This window comes from Lampetra planeri, chromosome 8 (assembly GCF_965212315.1).
Source record: "Lampetra planeri chromosome 8, kcLamPlan1.2.h2, whole genome shotgun sequence".
In the NCBI taxonomy this organism is placed as follows: Eukaryota; Metazoa; Chordata; class Hyperoartia; order Petromyzontiformes; family Petromyzontidae; genus Lampetra; species Lampetra planeri.
The window spans coordinates 4,423,005-4,447,289 of NC_136114.1; the positions used below are offsets into that span (position 1 = coordinate 4,423,005).

The 24,285-nt window shown below is 44.8% G+C and overlaps 1 protein-coding gene across 1 annotated transcript in view; it reads right to left on the reverse strand.

Moving 5' to 3' along the window:
* The window catches only part of LOC144720223 (tetraspanin-18-like), a 104,624-nt gene that overhangs the window by 17,058 nt on the left and 63,281 nt on the right, over positions 1-24,285 (reverse strand). The window contains exon 4 of the mRNA XM_078596746.1: positions 3,074-3,148. Coding sequence (XP_078452872.1) covers positions 3,074-3,148 — 75 coding nt within the window. The remainder of the gene's footprint in view (positions 1-3,073; positions 3,149-24,285) is intronic.

Consider the following 24,285-nt stretch of genomic DNA (forward strand, 5'->3'; position numbering starts at 1 on the left):
AATTAGAGGCTGAGTCAACCTAGGGGTAGTCCGGGACCGGTTTAGATAATCGTCACAGTTGTTGGCCGTGAACGGGAATGGAACTCAGGTCGCCGGATTTGTAGCGCAATGTGCTAACCACTGCACCACCGCTCCCCACACACACAAAGGCAAAGATCCCCCATATAGCCTGGACAGACTGTTTGGGCAAGTGCTGTTAGCGAGCACCTATGAAGGCCGGCACGGCACACGAGGGGGTGGGTGGCCAGCACCACACCCGGCCGCCTTTGTCTCCCCAGTGGCGATGTTTACACACCGTACCAGGTACTCAATTAAGGCTGGGTCGACCTAGGGGAGGCCCAGGACCGGTTCAAATAATCGTCACTGGTGTTGGCCATGAGCGGTAATCGAACCCGGGTCGCCGGGTTTGTAGCGCAGCGTAGCGCTAATCGCTAGCCCACCGCTCCCCACTGACACACAAGGCCACACCCATCAGCCGCAAGCATCAGTCCCTTCCTTATTTGGGGATATATCGACTCGAATCTGGGGGTGCAGTAGGAGCGTAGTGGTATAGCACACTGAGCTGTGAACCCCTCGCCCTATGTTCCATTACCAGCCACGGCTATCATCAGTGGCGAATGATACCTGAGCCCATCCAGGACTGCCTAATTCACGCACCCACACTGAGCAGTGGAGAAAATTATGATCAAACAACCGCCACGACTGAAATGTCATGGGCAGGTCTTCATCCAGAAAGCGGATTGAGAAGGGGCTCTACATTACATGAACGCTAATTATAATAGTGCAAACTCGAGTTGTGTGTGTGTGGATGTCTGTGTAAGGCGTATTGTATGCACATCTGTCAATATGGTGGCGTAATGATCGGCACACTGGCCACAAATGCTTGTCACCCTTGTTCATTTCCTAGTCAGGCACATCACCGTTAATTGGGTTCTGAACCTGGTCTGGGCCTTCAGCCTAAAATATAAATCTGGTGGAGAGTATCAACTTTGGGAGACAAATGTTGGCAGGCATGAGTGGCTTTCTCCACCATAACCATAACTCATTTACCAAAACAACTTTAATCGGAGAATGCTTTTTTGCGGCCAACTGGGATGCTTTTTCTTCCGATATTAGGAAGGCACTTGAGCTCCGCACTTTTAAAACTCGATTGAAAACGAATTTCTTCAGAACTGCTTTTTGTCTTTAGATTGGTCTTCCTTCCTCCGCTCCTCCGATTAGCACGGTTGGCTACGTACGATGCAAAAGAAGTTCCATCATTTATACATGGTAATACAGTATCAAGTTTAAGGTTGTTTTTTTTCAGGACGGTCCTGTTTTGAGATGTTTGGCAAATTCCACGTACGAGCGTTTAACATGTGGGAGGAAAATGGAGTACTCACAAATATTCCACACATATTAGAAAACAGCACGATTTTTTTATTGTGCATGGCAATCTATCCAGGAACAAAATGCCAAAGTCGAGGTCTGCGAGCAACAACGCGAGGGGTTCCGGAAAGAGTTTGTGTAGTTTTGCTATTCCTCTCCTGTTGAAGGAGCGGAGGCTCCAGGAATTTACGATGTGGTCCATAGTTTGGGTTGCGTGGTCACAATCGCACTTTGGCTTGTCTATCATTTTCCATTAATGAAGGTGTGCACATCGGCCTTTTGATGTTCCGATGGAGTTAATGGTTCTACCAGTGTCTTCGAGGAAAGTTGCGGTGGCGGGATGTTAACTACGTTGCCTTGTATACAGGAGGGTGTGGGTTCGATCCCGAGCCTGATGCCTGTTGTATATTTGGAGTTTGCATGTTCTCCCCGTGGTCACGTGGATTTTTCACCGGGTCCTTCGGTTTTTCCATCCACATTTAGAATGAACATGCGTGAAGTAAATTTGGCTGCTACAAATTTCCAGATGATAAGCCACTTAATTTACTTATCATTTGTGGCCAGGTCGAGCTCAGTCGGTCTCACCTGCTAATATATAAATAGTTAGTTTAGTTGTAGTCAAAACGCAGGAGGTTCCGTTGTTTGGGTCTGGAATGAGGTTTTTATTTTGGACGTCTGTGTCGTTCCACTCTGTTCGCCAGCGTTCTTCCGGACCTGCATGAGATTCTAGGATGGTGACAGCAGGAGCGCGATCCCAGAAGGGGGATTGGAACGTGAGTCGGCTGTGCGGTTCGTTGTTGAAGTCTTGGTTGATGGGCCTAAGCAACGTACATCACCGCACTCCCCATGCAGTTAGATTCAATCCACTGGTGAAGTGCCACCTGTTGGTACACCTTGCAAGCCCGAGCTCACCACACCCGGTATGCCCTGGTATATTCACAACGACCCATTCATGAGTGGAATACGCTGCCAACATTTTCCACCACCCATTTGGATAAAATATTTATTGAGGTTTTAGAATTATTAAGAGGTAGAGCCGTAATGCACAAAGGAGCACATCATTCAATAAACATGCCACTGCAGCAGGGTAGGAATGCCACACTAATTTACTTTACTCTGCAGCCTTGAGCGTTGAAGCAGGCCATGCTTGAGGCCCCCTGTTTGGGAGAGTTTTTTCAAGTAAAATAAATTCCTCAGCACAGTGTTCAACCGCAGAAGAATGACGGGGTACTTGAACCCACTGACTGGGATTTAAACTCGCAACCTGATGATTTTTCAGTGGCGCTCGAACCACTGCATTGCCAAGTCGGATACGTACATACATGCGAACATACACATGTACATACATACACATGTACATTGATACACATTGTGACCGCCAAGAATTTCACCGAGCGTGAATGCATCGTATGTGCGCCTTATGAAGTATTACCGAAGCCCTGAAGGTAACGGAGCACTCTGGTAATCCCTTCACTTACGCTGAACGTCTGGGAAGAGAGACGGCGGGGCGACCCACGCGTGTGGCATTCGCGTGGCCCGTCTATAAATATCCAGGGCCGCCTTGGGGTTGACTCTCAACGAAGACGCGTTGGGCACGTCTGCTCGCCGTGCGCTGCGCGTAACGCTACGATGAGCCGCTGCCCCCCCCCCCCCCCCGAGGTTGTCGCATGAGCAGGTTTGCACTGCGTACTCACGGTGCACTCACCCGGGTTTTGAAGACAAAGGCCGTCACAGCTCCCGCCAGCTCCACAATGAAGATGAGCAGCACGAACACGAAAAACTGAAAAATAGACGGAGGGCGTTTTGGATCGGCGGCAAAATAAATAGCGCGCGAGGACTTGCATTTCAGACTCATGTTTCATTATTTCAGCCGGTGAGGCTCCGTTGAGCTGAGCAGCTCTGTTGCAAAGGCAAAGATCCCTCCGTTTCGCCTTAACAGACTGTAGGAGTAAGTGCCATTAGCGAGCACCTATGAAGGCCTCGCACGGCACGTCAGGGGGTGGGTGGCCAGCACCACGGCTGGAGGACGACAGCCCCACAGACAATCGACTGTGGTGGTAGCTACAGAACATTGCAGGGTGGGAATGAAAAGCAAAGACAGCAAGCAAAAACAAGACCAAATATTCACACGGAACATTCATGAGGCGCTTATATTTTCCTCAGCATCTCAAAGCTCCTCACATCATGTCATGTCAACCATTCCGTTGCCCTACGGCAGTGTAGCCTAGGGGACCCCAGTGGCAAGCATCCCTACGCAGCACAGCCCTGCAAGTGGACACTCGTCTGCCAGTCTGGGGGTGATGTTGTCCTTTTGGTTTTTCTCGATTAAGTAATTTGCGGGTGATTTTTCCAACTTGGCGAATTTTTAGCACACCGGAAGACACGGCCTACTGGATCATTAATGTCCACCATGAAGCAAAAGGGTGAATATTCTTTTTATTAATCCAACCAAAGTGCTGGACAATGGTTCTTCTCTTCGCAATGAAAAAAGGGTCATTGCCCCAAATGTCACCTATTATATATGCACGGGGTGGCCCAAAAAGTCAGGATGGAGAAGGTTATTATATTTATTTTATCATATCACACAGGGTTATTTCATTTATTTTAAGAAATGTTAAAACTGACTCCCATTAACATTCACACATGCATAAATTGTCTTTTGTAATGTTTGAACGTTCATCAATTACGCTTTGTCTCAATTCATTCGGGGTTCTTGGTCGAGTTTTGAAAGCGACAGATTTGAGGTGACCCCCACAGGAAAAATAAAAGTTAATAAAATATTACCTTCAAAAATAGACTATTCATATATTGAAATGTCGGTGTTAAAATAAATTAATTTACCCTATGTTTCCTGACTTTTGGGACACCCTGTAGTTGTTTTACCTTTTACAAGGCAATGTTTTTCAATCTTGTGTTGAGTTTTTTTACAACCATACATTATACCCTGAGGTTTTTTCGGTAAAGTCACGTAGGTAAAAATAAATAATAAAAATTAAAATAATAGAAATAATAATAGAAATAAAATTATAAATCACGACGTTTCGGAGGCAACACAAGTCTCCGTCATCAGGTGGGACCGTCACAGCTAGATTTACTGTCTCAAGTGATACAGTAAATTTAGCAAGTGATACAGTAAATTTAGCTGTGAGGGTCCCACATGATGACGGAGACTTGTGTTGCCTCCGAAATGTCGTGATTTATAATTTTATTTCTATTATTATTTCTATTATTTTTATTATTATTATTATAATTTTTTACCTACGTGACTTTACCGAAAAAACCTAAGAGTATGAATCCTTGCAGTCACGAAAGCTTCAAATCTAGAACCATACTTTACTTTTTCAAAAGTAGGCGTATGTGATTCATTGAAACGTACGCTCAGCTAAATTGAAAGTGTCCCCTTTTTTGTCAACTGGTAGAAAGATATATAATTCACAAGTAGAGCAAAGTGTCCTCAAATGAATAGTTTATTTCTGGCATCTATTATTAATAATTAGAATTATTCACTCGTGTATATATATAAGGCATTTTAGTCTGAATATGCATGTTGCACTGCGGCATGAAATTCAATCCGATGTCCTTTACCTATTTAGGTCAGGGACGATTCAGATTGTTAAAACATTTTTTGCGAGGAAGACAAGAACATTCCACTCATTCGTAAATTGCCCAGGAAATTCTCATGGCGTCTTAAAACTCTTCATCAGGAACATCCTACTTCGGATTTGTGATCATTTAATTATTTTAGTTTTTGCATGTTTTCTTGCATCCCAATTGCTGCGCACATGGCCAAAACGCCGAGCAGCCAGCAACAAACAGCACCCGTGAAGATAAGGGTACATGCTCCTGGAATTGAGCGAGGTTAATTATTTTAAGAACATGAGAAAATAGACGATGGGAGGGAATTCCAAAGTTGAGCAGTGCGAGGAAAGAAACATACAGAGAAGTGGTGTGACTTGCAGTGTGGTGAGTGGGTGGGTGAGTGGGTGCGTTGGTGTGACCTGCAGTGTGGTGAGTGGGTGGGTGAGTGAGTGGGTTAGTGTGTTGTTGTAACCTGCAATGTGGTGAGTGGGTGGGTGAGTGAGTGAGACCTGCAGTGTGGTGAGTGGGTGGGTGAGTGCGTTGTTGTGACCTGCAGTGTGGTGAGTGGGTGGGTGAGTGAGTGAGACCTGCAGTGTGGTGAGTGGGCGGGTGAGTGCGTTGTTGTAACCTGCAGTGTGGTGAGTGGGTGGGTGAGTGAGTGCGTTGGTGTGACCTGCAGTGTGGTGAGTGGGTGGGTGATTGAGTCAGTGAGTGAGTGCGTTGTTGTGACCTGCAGTGTGGTGAGTTGGTGAGTGAATGAGTGCGTTGGTGTGACCTGCAGTGTGGTGAGTGGGCGGGTGAGTGAGTCGGTGAGTGAGTGCGTTGTTGTGACCTGCAGTGTGGTGAGTTGGTGAGTGAGTGAGTGCGTTGTTGTGACCTGCAGTGTGGTGAGTTGGTGAGTGAATGAGTGCGTTGTTGTGACCTGCAGTGTGGTGAGTGGGCGGGTGAGTGAGTCGGTGAGTGAGTGCGTTGTTGTGACCTGCAGTGTGGTGAGTGGGCGGGTGAGTGAGTCGGTGAGTGAGTGCGTTGTTGTGACCTGCAGTGTGGTGAGTGGGCGGGTGAGTGAGTCGGTGAGTGAGTGCGTTGTTGTGACCTGCAGTGTGGTGGTTGAGCACAGTATGGATGAGGTGCCACAGTCGGCCTGGTATAGACATCATCCTCATCATGGGTGGAGGAATCAATAAGGAATCAATTGCTGGTGTTTTTTGCTGTGTGTGTGTGTTTTGCAAATCAACGTTACTCTTCCCAGTCAAAGTATAGGTGTCTTATTGCCCTCAAGGGGCATTGGGATAACCTCATAGGAATATTCTCGATTGTACAGAGCATCAAAGGTCTTTTGTTTTTTTCATGCACCAATTCAGCGTAATTTCGATCACTCTAACTGGGCAGTTGTGTTGTCACAACTCCTAGTTTGAGGCCGCATTTACAAACGATTATTGCTTTATCCCTCTTGACATTCGTCAACCGCAATGCACCAAGTTACTCATGTGTTAATGCCATTGCATTTGAGATTGTAGCATGGCTGAGTGGTATTTTTCTAAGCCCCGAGAACACAAGCCCACACTTTGGGGGATCAGTGTCTTTCAATTATTTTCCCATGCTGGATTTCAGGCGAATTTTGTGGCTTTGAAAAAAAAAGATTATGACTTTTGGTTGAAATATTCTTGGGTCTTTCATAGATCGGCCAATGTGTGTATTTTTGTTTAATTTCTTTTGCACCGTACGTAGCCAACCGTGCTAATCGGAGTTGCGGGGAAACGACAACAAACGAAACACAAAAGCAGTTCTAAAGAAACGAGTTCATAGCTCCAGTGGCTTCCTAATATCAGAAGAGCGTTCCAGACGGCCACATAAGTGCATCTGAAAGTGCGCGATGCAGTGACCATCTTTGCCCGATGGATAGCCAAAAGCCACTGCGAGGATGACCGGTATTCATGTGATGGTTTATGCTCCTTGACGAGATCAGCAAGGTATTGTGGTTCATCTGTGGCACAAGCACTGTGTGTGTAATGAGTGTCACCACATAATATATTCGTCTGGCAACTGGAAGCCAATGCAGCTATTTTTGTCAAGATTGAATCATGTGTCTGCGCTCTCTGGATTAAAAAAAAGGATAGTGTCTGTAAGCATCTTTTGGAGAATTCAATCTCACACTGCAAATTTTATAGAATATACTGAAATAAGTCAAGGTGGCAGCTTGAGTAAATACACAGTGTATTTGTTTCTCTTTAGAGCCGAAATGTGCAGAGACAACACATTTCAGAGGGACACTTCATGAACTGTGAGCTGGAACTGCGCTCAATTGGGCCTTGAGGGACGTCGGCAACGCGAACAACAATGCCCGGTTGAGATTGTCTCGAGTAAAGCCACGGCTCCTCGTGAGTGAGCACACTTTGGCACGAACAGATGTTAACGCCTCGGGAAGAGAAATGATGCAATGTGTGTCACCGTCACCATTTTAAATCAAACAATATCTAGCTTAGTAATGAACAGTACACTAAAGTGTGGGGGTGCAAGGGTAACAAAAAAACCCGTTAAACTATACGTAATTTTTTTACATTTTAAGTTACCCGAAACCACGCAAAAACACACATAATCAGGAAGAGGGAGAGGGGTGAAAATGGAAGATGTCAAACAAAAAGATAGAATACACAGAACTCTGCAAAATCAGCAGGAAAGGAATAATAAAATAATCTCATGAAACTTGATTTCGAGCCAGGAAAAAGTGGGATATTTGTTGCCCTAGCAGTTATGGATTTAGCACACGGAGTCTGTAAGCCATAGGTGCACAGAACTGAGTGGTAACCTCAGCCTTATAATAACGTAAAGTAAAATCTCACTGCCTTCATTATTAACATTTGCCTCATAACGCTTCGGGCGACGTTTCCCTTCAGGAGCAAAGGGAGGGCAGTCAGACTGCCTGGCTTGTGTAGTTGGAGACGACACTTTCACGTTCAGGGGAATTTGAAAATGATGGGGAAAAAACAGTGGGGGAGGGTATGAAGGCAGGTAATATATGAACGAGTCTTCCGTGAGCAGATGTAATGGAAAAACAAACAAGCTCCTGCACTGTCAAAGCTGACATTTAATAAAAATGGGCAAAAACCGTGTACACATTGTACATTTATAAACGATATAATGGAAGATAAACAGACAGTGTCACTGAGGAGCAGCATTTAGTTTAATTGTACTTGTACACCACCTACCAACGATGCCCCATGTATAGCGACACATTAATTCAAATTATCACAATTTACAGCCATTTGTCAATTCAGCACTGGGTAACGGCCTCCCTTATGCCATGTCAGTCAAGGGGGTTTGTTTGACCATACTTCACCAAGCTGGTCAGTGCGAGTTGAAGGTGAGCCTATTACCTGTTGTGGACATCACTCACTACTGATGTTAACCACGGCTCGGAATGAAACCCATGTGGTCTGGCTCATAGTGTATGGACCGCTGTGATACTGCCGGCGATTTTTTTAATCGTTGCGATTCAGCATCGGGATTCATTTGAAGACACAAATGTATTGTTTTACTTTGTGGAGAATGGTGGCACCTTCAGTGGATGCAGAGGTGAAAGGAAGCCATGCCATGTAAGGTATAAGAATTTAAAAGTATTGCTCCTCACATGTGCGATTTGAAGCGTGTATCGTGAGTTATGATAATCGCATCAATGTTCATGGACTTGTCAGTTCCACCCATATTTAAATATCATGGCCCTATTACTTTATTTGCATGTTTAAATAATCAATTGCACGTAATTAGCAGCTGCCTCAGATCACATACTACCTGTGCTGGCCTCCCTGCATTGTCTGCCAATCTTACATAGGATTCAGCTTAAAATCATATCGCTAACCTACAAAGCTCTGAACCACCTCGCCTCAGCCGACATCAGAGACATGCTGCACCCGTAGATAGATCCCTTTGTATGCATGTTGAAATACGTAGCCAAACGTGATCATCAAAGATCTGTAAGATTTGGAGATGCAGATGTTATCCGCGTTCCCAGGTCAGAGAGGCTTCGGTCGATGGGTCACCGAGCTTTTTTCCCCATAGCCCCCCGACTCTGGGCTCCCTCTCTCTCTATCTTAATTTGGAGCTTTCGTGACTGCAGGAATTATTCTTTGGTTCTTTCGGTTAAGTCACGTCTACAAATAAAATAATAAATTAAAATAATAGCGACGTTTCGATTGCAACACAAACAATCATCATCAGGCATAAAAGAAATAGCAGTAAAAATCTAACTAGAAAACTATAGACAGACATAAGCAGACAGACATCACAAGGACACACAGAGAGAGGACACATATCGGCACAGAGAGAGGGGTCGTTTCTGTGACGGTCCCCGGATCTCTTAGTCTGATTCATCATTCTTTTTCTTAGGCGTCAGAGTGCGTGAATAAAATGTGTCGTAAACTTTCAACCACCCGACACAGCCGATTAGTAAAGTTTTCACGTGATGAACAAACGTGCCAGTTTATTACTGCTTCAGCAGCACCACCGGTGTATTTTAGAGCAATGTCACAACATTTAACACTTGGGTAGTCTGACGTTTCGCATTATCAGGCAGCTGGTCGAATTTGCCGCAAAAGCCTACATCTTCAATCTCTGAATGTGTGGACTTTTTAATGCTCATAAAAACAAAACTTTATACGCTTCTGTCATTCAACTTTGAGCTTATTCAGCAAATGTCTGTTAGCATTTATTATATTATTTTTTGTTTCATGAGTTATCGTCATGCTGAGTGTCTTGTGCAGTGCTTTAAGATTTTTGATGAAAGATATTATCGCTATCGCCTGGTATGCGGGAGGTTGTGGGTTCAATTCCAGACCCTGACGATGCCTGTTCTATTTTATGCGTTTGTGTGTTCTCTCTCTCCCCATGGCCGCGTGGATTATTCTCTGGGTTCCTCCGGTTTAGCCCCCCTCCGCATACAGAATCAACACGCATTTAGATTATTTGGCTGCGCCTATAAATTCACACACGTGATGATGATGTTGATATAAGCCACTCTAAAGAGCTTACTTTATTAATATTGTTATTATTAATTAGCACAAGCATTTAGAGACAATTTATTTTTGCATCGAAATGTCTTTCTAGCATGTGCCAAACGATGCCATTCAAACATCTTCATCGTCACTGAAGAGAGCTTTGCCAGGGTGTGTAAAAAACAACATTCATGTTTACATTTACTGACGTGAAAACCAAAAAAAACACTTTGAGATGGTTCTGATATATATCTCTGGTGCCGGGTTATTTGCTTGTCCGTTAACTACGCAAACTGCCGGTGTATTTCCGTATGGCCCCATTGCTCAGTTCAGTCAAAACAACACCCAGGAACAAGCCATACATTCCCAGCCGTTTCCAGCTTTGATTTCTACAGTCCCACAGAGATTTGCTAAGGGGGGCTGGGGGTGGGGGGTTCTGTAACAAGTTAAACGCTATTGACAGCTTGGCGATTTTGAAGGTTGCAGTGCTTTCTCAAGGTCTGCGTATCCTGCGCAAGGTCTAATTCCAAGAAGTGAATCATAAACAGATTTCGCTCCTTTTAGAAAGAAAAGAAAATCTTCTAAAAGGCTGGCTGCTTTCGAGCAGGCGCAATGGGAATCCTTGTTAAGCCATGCGGCAAATGTTGTAACGAGCTTGTTATTACCTGCAAATGACTAAATCACAGCTCTCGCTGTTTATTCGGAGGCGCGAGCACATGTATTTTAATGCGTTGCACATTTTTCCTGCTTTTGGAGCATGGTACCAAAGACTTGCACGGGGGGATCACCTGTCTAGATGTCCTTGGGTGCATTTATTGGTTAAAAATATAAAGGACATGTCAATGGGATGTCCTTGCTTTGTGCTGGTGAATTATACATCAGCAGGATATAGAGGAAGCAGAGAAAGTGTTCCCTTTCTAAGAAGCCAGGATGTGAATGGACATTCAAATTAATTATATTTTCTCATATATACATATTCTTTGGAGAGTGGAACCTTATACAAAACACATGTGGAAAAATGAAAAAAAATACATTTAATGGAATATTTCACCATGAAAGGAATCTGATGTAAGATTGTATTTGTGTGATAGGACATTGATTCTTTCTGTCTACGAATTCAAAGACCTTCCTCGTCTCCTTTGACATTTCTCTTTTTTCCATTTCTGAAATATGACAGTATCTATTTCTTTAAATAACAGCTATAAATAAACAATGATATTTCAGTTTAACAGAGTATGGAGAGTATGCGTGTGCAGTTTGGAATCGAACTGAAAGAAAATAAATGTGCCGCGCTATTATTATTATAATCATGCAGTCGTTCACTTAATGGGAAGTAGAATAAGTCAATATTTGAACACATGGGGTACTTTTCATATTTTACTTGAAGACGAACGTCTCTCAGCTCAAAGACTGATCTCTCCTATTCTATCCCGAACCTATGTAAGTGAAGTACTGCTACCAATGGCTGTCCACTGCTACCAAGTACGGTGTGTATATATACGTACAGTACGCTGTCTGTGGTTGTCCTGTGCAGAAAAAAAGCCCTCTGCCCTGGCTAAGTGACATGTCCACCATTGGTGGCCAATTGCGATGGGCAATGCCCATTGGCCATTTTTTGAAGAAGCTCTCAGCACGTGGAACGTGCTGCTGACGAAGCTCCAGGCATGTGCAGTGAAGCGTCGGACTTCTTGCATCATCTTGTAATTGCGATGAGCACTGCCCATTGCCCATTTTTTGAAGAAGCTCCAGGCACGTGCAGTGAAACGTCGGACATCTTGCACATCTTGTATCATGTTTCGACATGATTAAAATTGCGCTATTACACTTGTGTAAAATCCCTCACATTGTATGTTCCTTTTATCATATACACATTGGCATCGGTGTGGACAATTTCTCTTAACTCGTGAACTGTATAGATATGCAGACAGATCACATCTGAAAAATAAGCTAGCAGCTGACTGCGCTTTACCTGGTAAGATAAAATAAAATAGTGTAGTTTTAATTGTGTATTTTTTATAAGTGATTTGTTTACCTTTCCTGTTCTTTGCACACATGTCGTGTTTTTGTCATGTTTGTTGTAACATTCTTACCCCCCCCCCCTATTGGACATCTGTGAAAAAGAGCTTCATAGCTCATCGGATTCCTCCAGTTATAAATACACATTCAGATTCCCCTGTAAGGAAAGATGGCCAATGGACAACACTGGTGATGGAATGACAGCCAAAGGACAGAGACTCGCTCGAGGGGTGGATCACCGTGCAGGTGGAGAGATGAGATCATCTCGTGTGCGGGAGCGAGATGACTGCGGAATAGCAGGACATGTGAAGGATAGCGACGGCGTGCATAGGCCTTCATCCAGCAGTGGATAATGACCGTTGCTGTCGATGATGATGGTGGTATATAAAAACTACAAATGTCATTCATTCAGTCAGCGCATGAAAAACATTTCCTCACGTGAATTTTGTATGACATTACATCAGTCTGCATGCATGTCATTCAGTTGCAAATGCCATGAACATACGGGAACTTTTTCAACATAGAGGACCACACACGCGGTTTCCCACATACCGCTAATAGGATGCTTGCGGTGCCAATTTAATGGGAGAAATGTTTTAGGCACCAGAGAATAATGGAGCAGAAAACTCAATTTACTTGCATTAAGTGGTTAGGGTAAAGCATTGAGATGTGTTTCAATTTAACTGTGCTTTAAAGGGAATCGCCAATCAAAATGTCCACATTAACAGCAGCTGTAAACACTATTGAACAATAAGTTGGTTTGTCGTATAAATAACCACCGACATTTCTTGAGCACTGTATGCGAATGTGGTTATCTTGGTTTGTATCGTGCTGGAATATATAGAGCAGAAAACTTGCGAGAGTTTAAATGTCACCATCGTTATCATTCTTCTGGAGTAAATATGGTGAGCATCATCTGGTGAGATTGCACCACTTGAAGGAGAAGGGGGAAGGGAATTTTCTATTTTTAAAAAAATCTGACTAACGACCCCCACTGGATATGACCACTGCCTGAAGCTCATTTAAGTGCCGAGACAACTCACGAGTTTGATGATGATGATCATCATGGTCAAAGCTGCCAGTGCCACTGCACCTCACCAACGCTATCTGCCCTCTGCCAAATCTAGCAGCTGACACGCAGTAGGCACCCGGCCTCCAAAACTTACCCTGACGGTATCCCACCATCTGGCCTGAGGTCTTCCCCATGGTCACTGGACGATATTGATGATAATAACGATGAAAGCTTGCAACTTGGAAATGGGTCACGTATACATTGATTCACGAGATGTAAATGCTCGCGCGATGACAGGACAGATTGAGAGCCCCATACGAGCCAGACATTGTCTACAGTTGCTCCGATGTCCTGCTGTGCACACAAATACTCGAATAGGAATGGTGCCAAATCGCCAAAGCAAGGTCCTCCTGAAACAAATCATGAGGCGTCCCCAAATGAACGATGGGCAGTGCCCACCGTTGTGAACGGAGCTCAGCCAGATGTAGAAATCCCACATTCCTTTCTCTTGTCTGTGTGTCTGTCTAATAATAAAAAACATTACTTTTGTCTTTCCACAAACATGGTACTCATTTTATCAACCCAGAATATCTGAGCCAATCCTCGACAGGACTTGAACTCATGTTTTCCATTCGTAAGTTAGGTTCTCTTAAAGTGCCACGTGGCCAGCTAACCGAGTTAAACAAAACAGTGATAAGTCAATTACTTTAAATATATGTAATGATCTACAGCCCTCTGTTTTCTCTTGAAGGGCTCCCCCCATCATCACTTAATTCACGCAGGTTGTTTAACTGTACCTCACCACACTGGTCAGTGCGTTTTGGTGATGGAGTGGGCTCACATTTTTGGTGGCTGTGCATGGAACTGAGGTTGCTGAGTTCATGTAGTACGTGAACCACTGAGCCACCACTCATCTAATGATTAACCGTTGTAAACGTCAACTCAATTAAATTCCAGGTCACACTTGAGTTCTTTCATAGGTGGCCCCATCCATAAATGCAGCGACCCAAAATCATTTCATGTTGAATCTCGCTCATGAGTTTAGCGGAGGCCAACAAAACCAAACATCAGAAACAATGCCATGAGCTCCAATATCACACTTGCACAGAGCATGCAGGAAAGCTGCAAAAGAATAATAATAAAATAAAAATATAATAAAAATACAAAATCACGTGACACCTTGGTCAGCAGTCTGGGATAAACCTTCCCAGTTCTGGAGGCGCCTCTGAGACTGTGATTGACAGAGGCCCTCCTGTTTGGAGACTTATTTAGTTATTATTATTACTACTTTACAGGCTGTCCGTTTGTATTCCCCGCAGCGGAGGCAACTCAGGACCGACGGCGAGGCTTTCTGTGGCCTCCCGCACGCCTGGATGAAGAGGGCCTCCGCCGACTGGGGTGCAATCGGGCGGACAGGCATCACTTCCCGTTATTCATGGCGCTTGCATTACGGCTCACACGCGCCGCAGCTTATCGCGAAAGGCTTTGTCAGCAGGCGCACAGCTCTGCGCTGCGGAGGGAGGGAGGGATGGCTAACGTTGCAGCGCACTAAGTTGGAGTTGGAGCGGGAGCGGACGTTTGATCACGTTTGTTATTTTTCCATTGTGCGCGTCAACGTGCTCTGTCAAATAACAGCGACAACAGCAACAGCGGTGTTGTCCCACAAAATGCCACCGATACAAATAATAATAATCTACTGTTATTTTTGACGTGGATCATTTTGTATGCCAATTCGCTGACAGTTTCGTCGGCATAATAAGAATGTGCGAGTTAAATTGTGTTTGATGGTCAACGCAGCTTGTCAATGTTGCAGCGTAAATAAAATGAGCAACACTCTTTGTGATGATATACTGGCCTCTGCCATGAGAATGTGGAATGTTCACTGCAAATCCAGGGCCACCAATGGAGATGAGTGTCAGCGCATTGCTAGTTCGAGCATGGAAACCCTTTGTCTTTCAAATGTATTCCACATATTTCATATTAGAGCTATACATATATATGTAGCAGGGACGTGCGGTCAGGGGAGGCAGGGGAGGCAGGGGAGGCAGAGCCTCACCTGTCATACTCCAATGAAAATAGCTGTTACGAAAAGTAAAAAAAACGATCAAATAAAATAAAAATTAAATTTTCCACTGATCTGTGTTATAAATGTAATTTCTGTACGATTCCAATCATTTTTATAGTCAAAATCGCCAAATTTGTAGAGCTCCGCTGCAAATACAGGAAGAGACGAGAGGTGAGGCAGCGACGAGCTCAGCCTCCCCTCTGATTGCGCAACCCCTCAGTAACTGGACGGAGCGTGGGCAATAAGCGCGTGCCTGTTACTATCTCAGTATGTCACCAATGTCATGTTTATAGACCCCTTCATTTCATGTCCTCGCCTTCCAAACTCCAAGTAACTTATTTCACGTACGTGTATAAAGATATTTAGGCTCGCTGGTCTTGTCATGAAACTGCAATGAAAAAGCACCAGGGGAGGCAGCTATCACATCTGCCTCACTGAGGAGGATGTGTCTAACACGCCCCCCTCAGTGAGGACACGCCCCCTCAGTGAAGCCACGCCCCCTCAATTAGGACACGCCCCCTCAGTGAAGCCACGCCCCCTCAGTGATGCCACACCCCCTCCGTTAGGCCACGCCCCCCCCCCTCAGTGTGTGGATCTGGCTCTGACACTAGCCAGTGCCTCCCCAGCCATTGACCTCACCGCACGTCACTGAGGGGGTGCTACATTGTATAGCAGGAGAGGTAGTTAACATCTCACCACCGTGGTGCCCCATAGGTGTGGGTACAACCACAGGTATTCAATGGACAAGTCGCGTGTGGTTCTGTAAAGCATGGGTACTACGACCTCTACCGAGATGGCTGGCCAGCATGGAGGAGGAGACCAAAACATCATCTAGAGGGGCTGTCCAGAGCTCCCTTTAGGCAAAGCCCTTTTCTGCCAGCTCCACCTTTAGCTCATTCACACGTCGGTGGAGCGGTGGGAAATTATCGTATGAGACTGTGAGGGATGTCAACGACTTGGGAAAAAAAAAAGCTTCCATCCAGCAGTGAATTGACCATGGCTGTTGAGGGTGATGATGATTAAATGTAAGTACAAAAGCATCTTGAGTGTGCAAGCCGCCTAACGCCTCAAGACATGGTTGCATATGGTGACGACAAATGCGGTCCCGATGGAAGCCGAGTTAGTGTCAGAAGGTTACACAGCAATGAAAGTGGTGGGTTGACCTTACACCTTGATGGAATGTTTGTATGAGGCTGCATTGAGTTAACCTCCATCAAAGACTGCAACAGAGCTCTCTCGGCCTGGAATCATGACAACCTTGAACCAACCAATGCATTGACTTTCCTTCTTCGTTACTGCACTTGAGCTGCATTACCGCTGACTGTTTTGCGATCCTGAGATAGGATTTTTTTTGCTGGTTAATTTACTTAAATATATTACAGTAACGATACTACCACAGGATTGTGGAATTTTCACCACCAGCTAAGGACAACCAATGAGATGAACACCGCCCCATTGCTTGGTTGAGCGAGGAGACACTATAGCCGTATTTATTATCCTGTACAAATATTACCTTTCAAACCAGAGATGTCTCGATATATGTATCCACTGGATACAGTATCCCCTCATTATTTACGAACTTGCTATCCACGAATCGCATCTTGAACTCTACATGACTGCATCGAGAGAGAGAAAAAAAAGTGATGGGATAAAACGGTGAGAAAAAGAGGCTTGTTATTATGATCATTGTCATGTCTTTAATAGCTTAGTTACGTGTTCATTTAATTCGAATTCGTGTTTCGTTCCCATAGGGCAGGGGTCGGCAACCAAAATAACAAGAAGAGCCATTTCTTTACAATTCGGTACAAAATTCAGTATTTCAAGAGCCGCAATGCATCTGAGTACATACTGTACTCACGTACATATCGTCAAGAAGCAGCCCGTAAAGAGCCGCATGCGGCTCCGGAGCCGTAGGTTGCCGACCCCTGCCATAGGGCAATGTCATTAGCCTCCCAATTTGCTAATCACGAGCATCTCCGGAACATATCCCTCGCTAATAATGAGGGGAAACTATAATTTACTGAGGATACAAAAGAAAGTTAATGTTAAAGACGTCTGATCAAGTTTCATATTGGATGGGACGGTGGTACTCTTCATTCGTGACCAACACAGTGCAGTGAGGGCATTGTCCAGCAATGGATCGACACGGGGTAGCAACACACATTTAAGAGCTCCCGCTGCCAGTTTTTTGATGCACAAATTGAATAGTTGCTTGGATATGAAAAATAACATACGCATTTTTCCTGATTTTAATTCGTTGCTTTACGAAACTTTACATTCTGTTTTAAACGTTATACTTGCTAGGATGAGTTTTTAAATCGGCTGATATTAACATATAGGTTATTTCTATTTAACATTTTCGCTTGCACGCTGTTGGTTTTTAAGTAAATGTTTTATTGTGTATTGCATTTTTTTATAACAATGACCCAAGTTTCCCTTGAAAAAAATATGCTTGTTAATCCCAGTGGGCTTACCCAGTTTGAAATAAAGACTTTGATCAACTGACACGTTCGACTGATTGATATTTGTACTTAGAGAATGTGGCCAAGGCACAGTGTCTCCGTACTAATTGGAGCTCTCTAAGTGATCCTGGCAGGCCCTGTCTGAGCAAGTTGTGGGAAGTGTGCATTCCTACGACAGGAGTCTCTTTATTCAGATGATGAGTTGATTCAACTCCAAACCAGGGGCTTTAATTATAAAACATCCTTCCGACTACAAATCGAAATAGCTGCCAACAGCACCACGCAGCCAGTTTGCGTAATCCTCAACACATCGTTTTATTATTATTATTATTGCTATGGTTATCAGCAACACACATTCAAGTCTAAGAGGTCTTTGACTGATCTCTCCTTTGGGAACATTCAAAAGCTTAGCGCTGCACCCACCACAAAACATAAAATGCTTCGCGTATCAAAAAACAGTGCGCCATCGTATTCCGCACTGCCGCACTATGCCACTCCAGCCATTGAGAAAGCGAAATCGCTTAACCAGCCACTCATTTGTAATTGTATCTGAGAAATGTGTTGTTTGTAAGACAACGCTTGCGGGCTGCACACCCTTAACGATTTGAATATTTTTGACAGCACGTGCGAAACGAACGCAATCGTATTTGCGGGAGAGGTCTGCTGTTTGCCAATGGGACTGAACAAATGGAATGTGCGCAGAAGCTACGGAGGGAGCCGCGTGGTGTTCAGTGGTGGTGGATGCGTCACTTTAGATCGCACAGTTCACGCGCATACTCTGCGATGCCGCCGGCGCGTATTGGCTGGCACACTGGACTTACACTCTTACTTGCGGTCCAGAGATCGCCAGTTCGATCAGTTGAACGAATGGGGCAAGCATGTTAAATCTCGCCGCCGACTTCCAATCAGGAGTGTAAACCGGTACGGCGCGGTGAGCTCTACGGGATTGTGCATGGCGGTGGTCCCTTCGCCGCTTGTAGCGGAGGTTCACGGTTCGAATCCAACAGCCGCCCTGGTTATTACTGCGGCTGTATAATGACCATAAAAGTACCACCCACCGTCTGTTTCGCAGTGGACGTCAAACATCTCGTGGCCGTCATATGCATGGGGTGGGCCATTGTGTACCAGCGTCACAGTCCAAATTTGATAAATTACCAGCAAATGACCCAATTGGGATTCATGCTACTTTAGTAGATTGTTTTGTATTTTACCAGGTAAGGTCCACTGAGCAATACAACTCTTTTTCAGAAGTGACCAGGCCACAAATGATAGCTCAACGAAGTGGCTTATCATGTGGAAATTAATACGAGCCAAATATTCATGTTTCTAAAAGTGAGGGGAAATACCAGAGGACTCAGAGAAAATTCTCGGGACCACGGGGAGAACATGCTAACTCCAAATATACAAGCGGCAGGGTTGGGATTGAACTCACGACCTCGTGTATGCCAGGTGAGGTAGTTAACTTTTTTTACCACCACGGTGCCTATCGCAACAATTGCACCCGGCTGCAAAAAACTTGGGAGGACTATCTTGAAAAAGGCTCATGAGACCCAGTGAGCATTTTATGGGTAAACAAGCATAGTAATAAAAAATATAATGATAGGAGATGCATGGTATCATTACCATTAAACACCATCTGGCCCGATAGCTTTAAAGCACATCCATCTGTAAACATGTGTTCAAACACCCGACTCAGTTTTGTCTGTTTTTTTTATGTTATCACCAGTGAGTGTGCAAGGCAGAGCCAAGCAAATCACGCTTTGGCCAAGTAAGAGGCAATTTCAGCAAAAATTGTGGATTACAAATGAAACCTGGCATGTGATAAAAGTGCAGCCCTGCAATGTCTTGCTCTTGTAACTGCTGGCAGAAGAGCCTCCACTGAAGTCTCCCTGGAGGGTATTTGGCCTACTCTTCCACACTGGCCAGGCAACTTGGAAGACGTGGGAGTACCCACACTTTACTGCACTCCACGTGACCTGCCGATGGACTGGAACGACTTTACTCTGCTGGGTGACAGAAACGATGGGTGACGATGGCGAGATGTTAACTACCTTGCCAGGTATACAGGAGGTCGTGGGTTTGATCCCGACCCTAACGCGTGCTGTATATTTGGAGTTTGCATGTCTCCTTCCACGTGGTTGTGTGGGTTTTTCTCTGGGGTCTTCGGGTTTTTCCCTCCACATTTAATAACACCTGTTTAAGAGTGTTTGGCTGCTACACATTTCCACGTGATAAACAACTTGGTTGAGCTATCAATTGTGGCCAAGTCACTTCTAAGAAAAAGCTACACAGCTCAGTGAGCCTTACCTGGTGAAATGTAAATCAATCTTGATTTGAAACTTTCGTGACTGCAGAAATCCATACTCTAGTTCTTTCGGTAAAGTCACGTAGGTAGAAAAAATAAAATAATAAATTATATTTGTTTCTATCTTTACCGAAAGAACCAAAAAAAATGTAAATCGTTTAGTTTGTTTTTTGTAGTTCAATAAATGTACACCGTCGTGTCTACTGCCGAGCCGCGAGATCAAATCAAAGCCGGCGACCTCTGCATTGCAAGTCCATGGTGCGGACCATTACACCCGACGGTGGCACGTGCGATGTAACGTACAGTATGGTATAAAGTATATAATTGTCGATAAACAAGGAATCCAATCACAAACATCAACAAAGAGAAGTAAACAAAACCTCACTAACCTCTCTCAGTAATATGCATGCATTTTCTGAATGTAAAATATGGTGCTAGCCTACAAGCAAAACATGAGCCAGATACAGGCAGTAACATTTCCTTTGTAAATATGAGTGTTCATTTTTCTCAGAATAATATAGTTCGTAACATTTTCATGGGCCAGAGACTTGCTGTGCATATGCCCTGGAGATCACTGTACGTGCAAAAGACAGCAGCATATGGTGTCAACAAAAAAAACCTATCATGATAAAACACACACACCGTTATTTATTTAATATATTCACTGCATTAATGTTTGTCGCCAATCTACAGTCAATGCCGATAAACAAGGATACACCTCAATGAAGATTAACCCTGCATGGCAACTATATTAACACATCTAAATTGTGTTTATTAACTCCAAAAACTCGACACATTCGTGAATTACGCTATTTAAAATGAAATATATGAATATTACATTTTTGCGTGATGAAGAATGAATATAGCCTAAAACGTCACCTCATATATATTGTTTCTGTTGAGGCTACGCAGTATTATTGACTAATGTGTTTTTTTTCTCGTATTCATTACGCTCGATGTGCCACCGCCAACGCAGCAACATCGTCACCCGATTCTTTGTCACATTACGTTGCAAATGATTTGACCGTAGCCTCCATAAAATGGGAGACGCCATTTGGTCCACGATAAAATGTGGAAGGAGGCACTGAGAGGACACACAGAAGAACACGTGGATTAAGGAACGTAAGGGGGATAACCCTTTCCTGTTCCCAGACGTCTGCAAGTTGCAGGGTGGGTCCTATTCACCGCTGAATCTCGAAACACGTGAGCGGTTAGAGTTAATGTTATTTAGAGAGGCATAGCGCCACTGTTTTAAAAAAACATTGCATATTGTATTCACCACAGAGAACTGTAGCAACACGACCGCAATTTATAATAGGTGGTGCCAAACTGGGAGCCTCGGTACCAATAAAGTTATATTTACACATACGTCATCGGGACTGAATCGGAAGGAAAACTGATAATGTACGCCATCGGAATGGGAAAGGCTTAAGCAGTGAGACTACGCAACACCAAAGCCTCTGTGTTGCGCAAATACCTCGAGTGGTATTGATGCAGATTGGGGAACGAGATGTGCGTGCGAGAGAGGTGGTCGAAAGCAGAGCTTATCAACCTCTCTCACCCCACGGCACACGCTAGATCCTCGTGTTACACCACGCCAAATAAGCACTGTGGGGCCTTCATCCAGCAGTGGATTGATCCTGGCCAATTATGACGATGATAACGACGTGTGTGTGTAATACGCCGCTACGGACGGACTTGGCGCCGTCACGGTAATGCGGAATGCCCACAGTCGCAGGCGTCGCTCTCGCCTGATTACCCTGTGTTACCTAGGCCTCGTCGCGACTCAATTAGAACCGCGGAAGCGTGAAGCTGGGGGTTTAATCAATCGCTCGGAGCACACGGCTCAACCGATTTGTGTGTGTTTCGTGTCTTTGTCAGTCAGTGCCTGTGTGTCTGCAGAGAGCGGTGGCGAAACGGTTAGCACGGCCAACACGAGTGGTGATTATCTGAACCGGTTCTGGGTGTGTAAATATTGCCACTTGGGAGACAAAGCTGGCCGGGCATGCTGTTGGCCACCCACCCCTTCATATGCCGTGCCGGCCTTCATAAGTGCTCACTAACCGGACTTGCCCCAACAGTTTGTTTAGACTATATGGGTAATATTTGTCTTTGGTGTGTTTCTGTCTGTGTGTTTAATTCGTCATTGTTCGGATGGCCATCTGTTTGTTCATCTATTTCATGGTTTTATGTGGATTTCCGTCTGTCTATTGTGTTGGCTGTGAAATAGTTTTAGGGCTGTGCGTCTGTACCATGGTGGCAAGATGTTAACTACCTCGCCGAGAATACATAAGGTTGTGGGTTCGAACCCGATCCTGACGCTGGTATATTTCGAGTTTTCATGTTCTCCATGTGGTCGCGTGAATTTTACTCCGGGTCCTCTGGTTTGTCCCTCCACATTTCGAATCAACAATAGAGTTTTTGGCTGCTATGAATTTCCACGTGATAAGCCGCTTCGCTGATATATTTGTTTGGCCAGGTTCGCTTCTGAAAAAGATCTCTAGATCTCAGTGGGCGTTACCTGGTAAAATAAAATAAAAATTGTTGATTTTTTTTTGTCTATTTTATTTAATTGCCTGTTTGTGATTATTTTTAAAATAGTGCAGCACACCGGTTGCGAAGCACCAATCTGTTTGTCTCAATCCCAACCCAAATTAACTATTTTATTTGCTGCCCAAACCATTTGATAGGAAGCGCGCACATGGTCAGTGGAAAGTGGCATGGGTCTTCGCACTGAGTCCATTGGATTTTCTCTAGATTGTTCACCGGATGTCTCCACTCTCAGACTCAATTTCAAATACCCGGAATACATTACAGAACTAATCTATTTCTATGAAATTGGGTAATGATGCTTGAATAAATAACGTTCACACTTTGGGGAGCACCAACCCCTGACCCTGCAGCGTGACTTCGTTTCAACGGGGATGGGGGAGGGGGCGACACATTGAAAAAAGAAAACTCTCAACAAATGTTAAATGCAAAACGAAACGAGTAACGCTACGGCTATCACGCTCCCTTTGACTATCATGCAAGCTCTCATCTCCTCCGTATATAAATAAATTAAGCTGCAGCCATCACTTAATTTTACTCTAAGCACAGGTGCCACGGTGGCGAGATGGTAACTACCTCGCCTGGTATACAGGGGATCGATCCTAATGCCTGCTGTTTATTTGGAGGTTGCACGTCTCTCTCCCCATGGTTGTGTGGATTTTTATCTGGGTCCTCCGGTTTTTCCCTCCACATTTAGAATGAACGTGCGTTTATTTGGCTGCTATGAATTTGCACGTCATAAACCACTTAGTTGAGCTATCATTTGTGATAGCCAGGTCACTTCTGAAAAAGAGCTATGTGGCTCAGTGGGCTTTACCTGGTAACATAAAAAGCAGTTCATGAAAAAAATTTGATTGAGGGGTTGGGAGGTAACCCTTAGTAGGGGAGAGGGGGAGAAATCACCCCCCTCTCCCTCCGCAATGAAACGGTGCTGCACACACCTACCCTGAGCAGCTATGGGTGGGGGTTCTTTGTGTGACGTCCCATTGCATAGATTCGCGTGTTGCTCATGTATTCCACAGCCAATATTCTACCTCTGGATGGCCACACAATGGGCCCCTTCATGAGGCTGGTTTGCAGTGTTTGCCGACCTCTCTCGAGGACGTACTGTAGGTCATGCAGAGAGATGGACGAAAACCCACCGTTGTTTTCCTTCCAACCCCCAATAATGTCCCGCTTTGCAGACCGCGGCAGCGATTCTAGATTTGAAGCTTTCGTGACTGCAATGATCGCCGCTCGCCCTCCGTCCCGACACGTCTCCATTCATTGTGTTGAGCACTACGTGCAGTCTTTGATCACCGCTCCTCCTCCCTCCCGATACGTTTCCATTCATTGGCTACCACAGCCTGATAAGCTCTCCACCCCCCCCTCTCCACCTCCCTTCAACTTGCTTATAAGGGATTACATCTTGAATCATTGCTTCACTTGATGCAGCTAATTCGGCTGTGACGGTCCCACCTGATGACGGAGACTTGTGTTGCCTCCTTATTTTACTTTCATTAATTTTAATGTTTTACCTACGTGACTTTACCGAAAAAACCTAAGAATACGCGGCAGCGATGCCAAGGTCTTGCTGTCATTGTATTTACTTCACTGGCAAACGAAAAAGAACCCCCCCCCCCCCCGCGTTTGCTCTAAATCCCGCATGGGCTCTCTCAGCGCGTCGCCTCAAGTTCGCAATGTGTTGTGACCCCCCCCCCCCCCCCTTGGCAGAGGCGGCTGCCTGGCTCAGAGGGATAATTCACAGTGTCAATAGTACTCAGCCGCGCACATCCGAGACCCCGCGTCTAGCGCTGGGAATCACCTTTGCTATGGTAACATTCGGCTGTGCAGGAAGAGTGCACCATATGTAACTTGTGCTATTCCTGAAACGTAGCGTGGGTATATTTGTCTTTGCATGAATGCGTGTGTCAGCGATGCGCTACGAACTCTCGCTCACT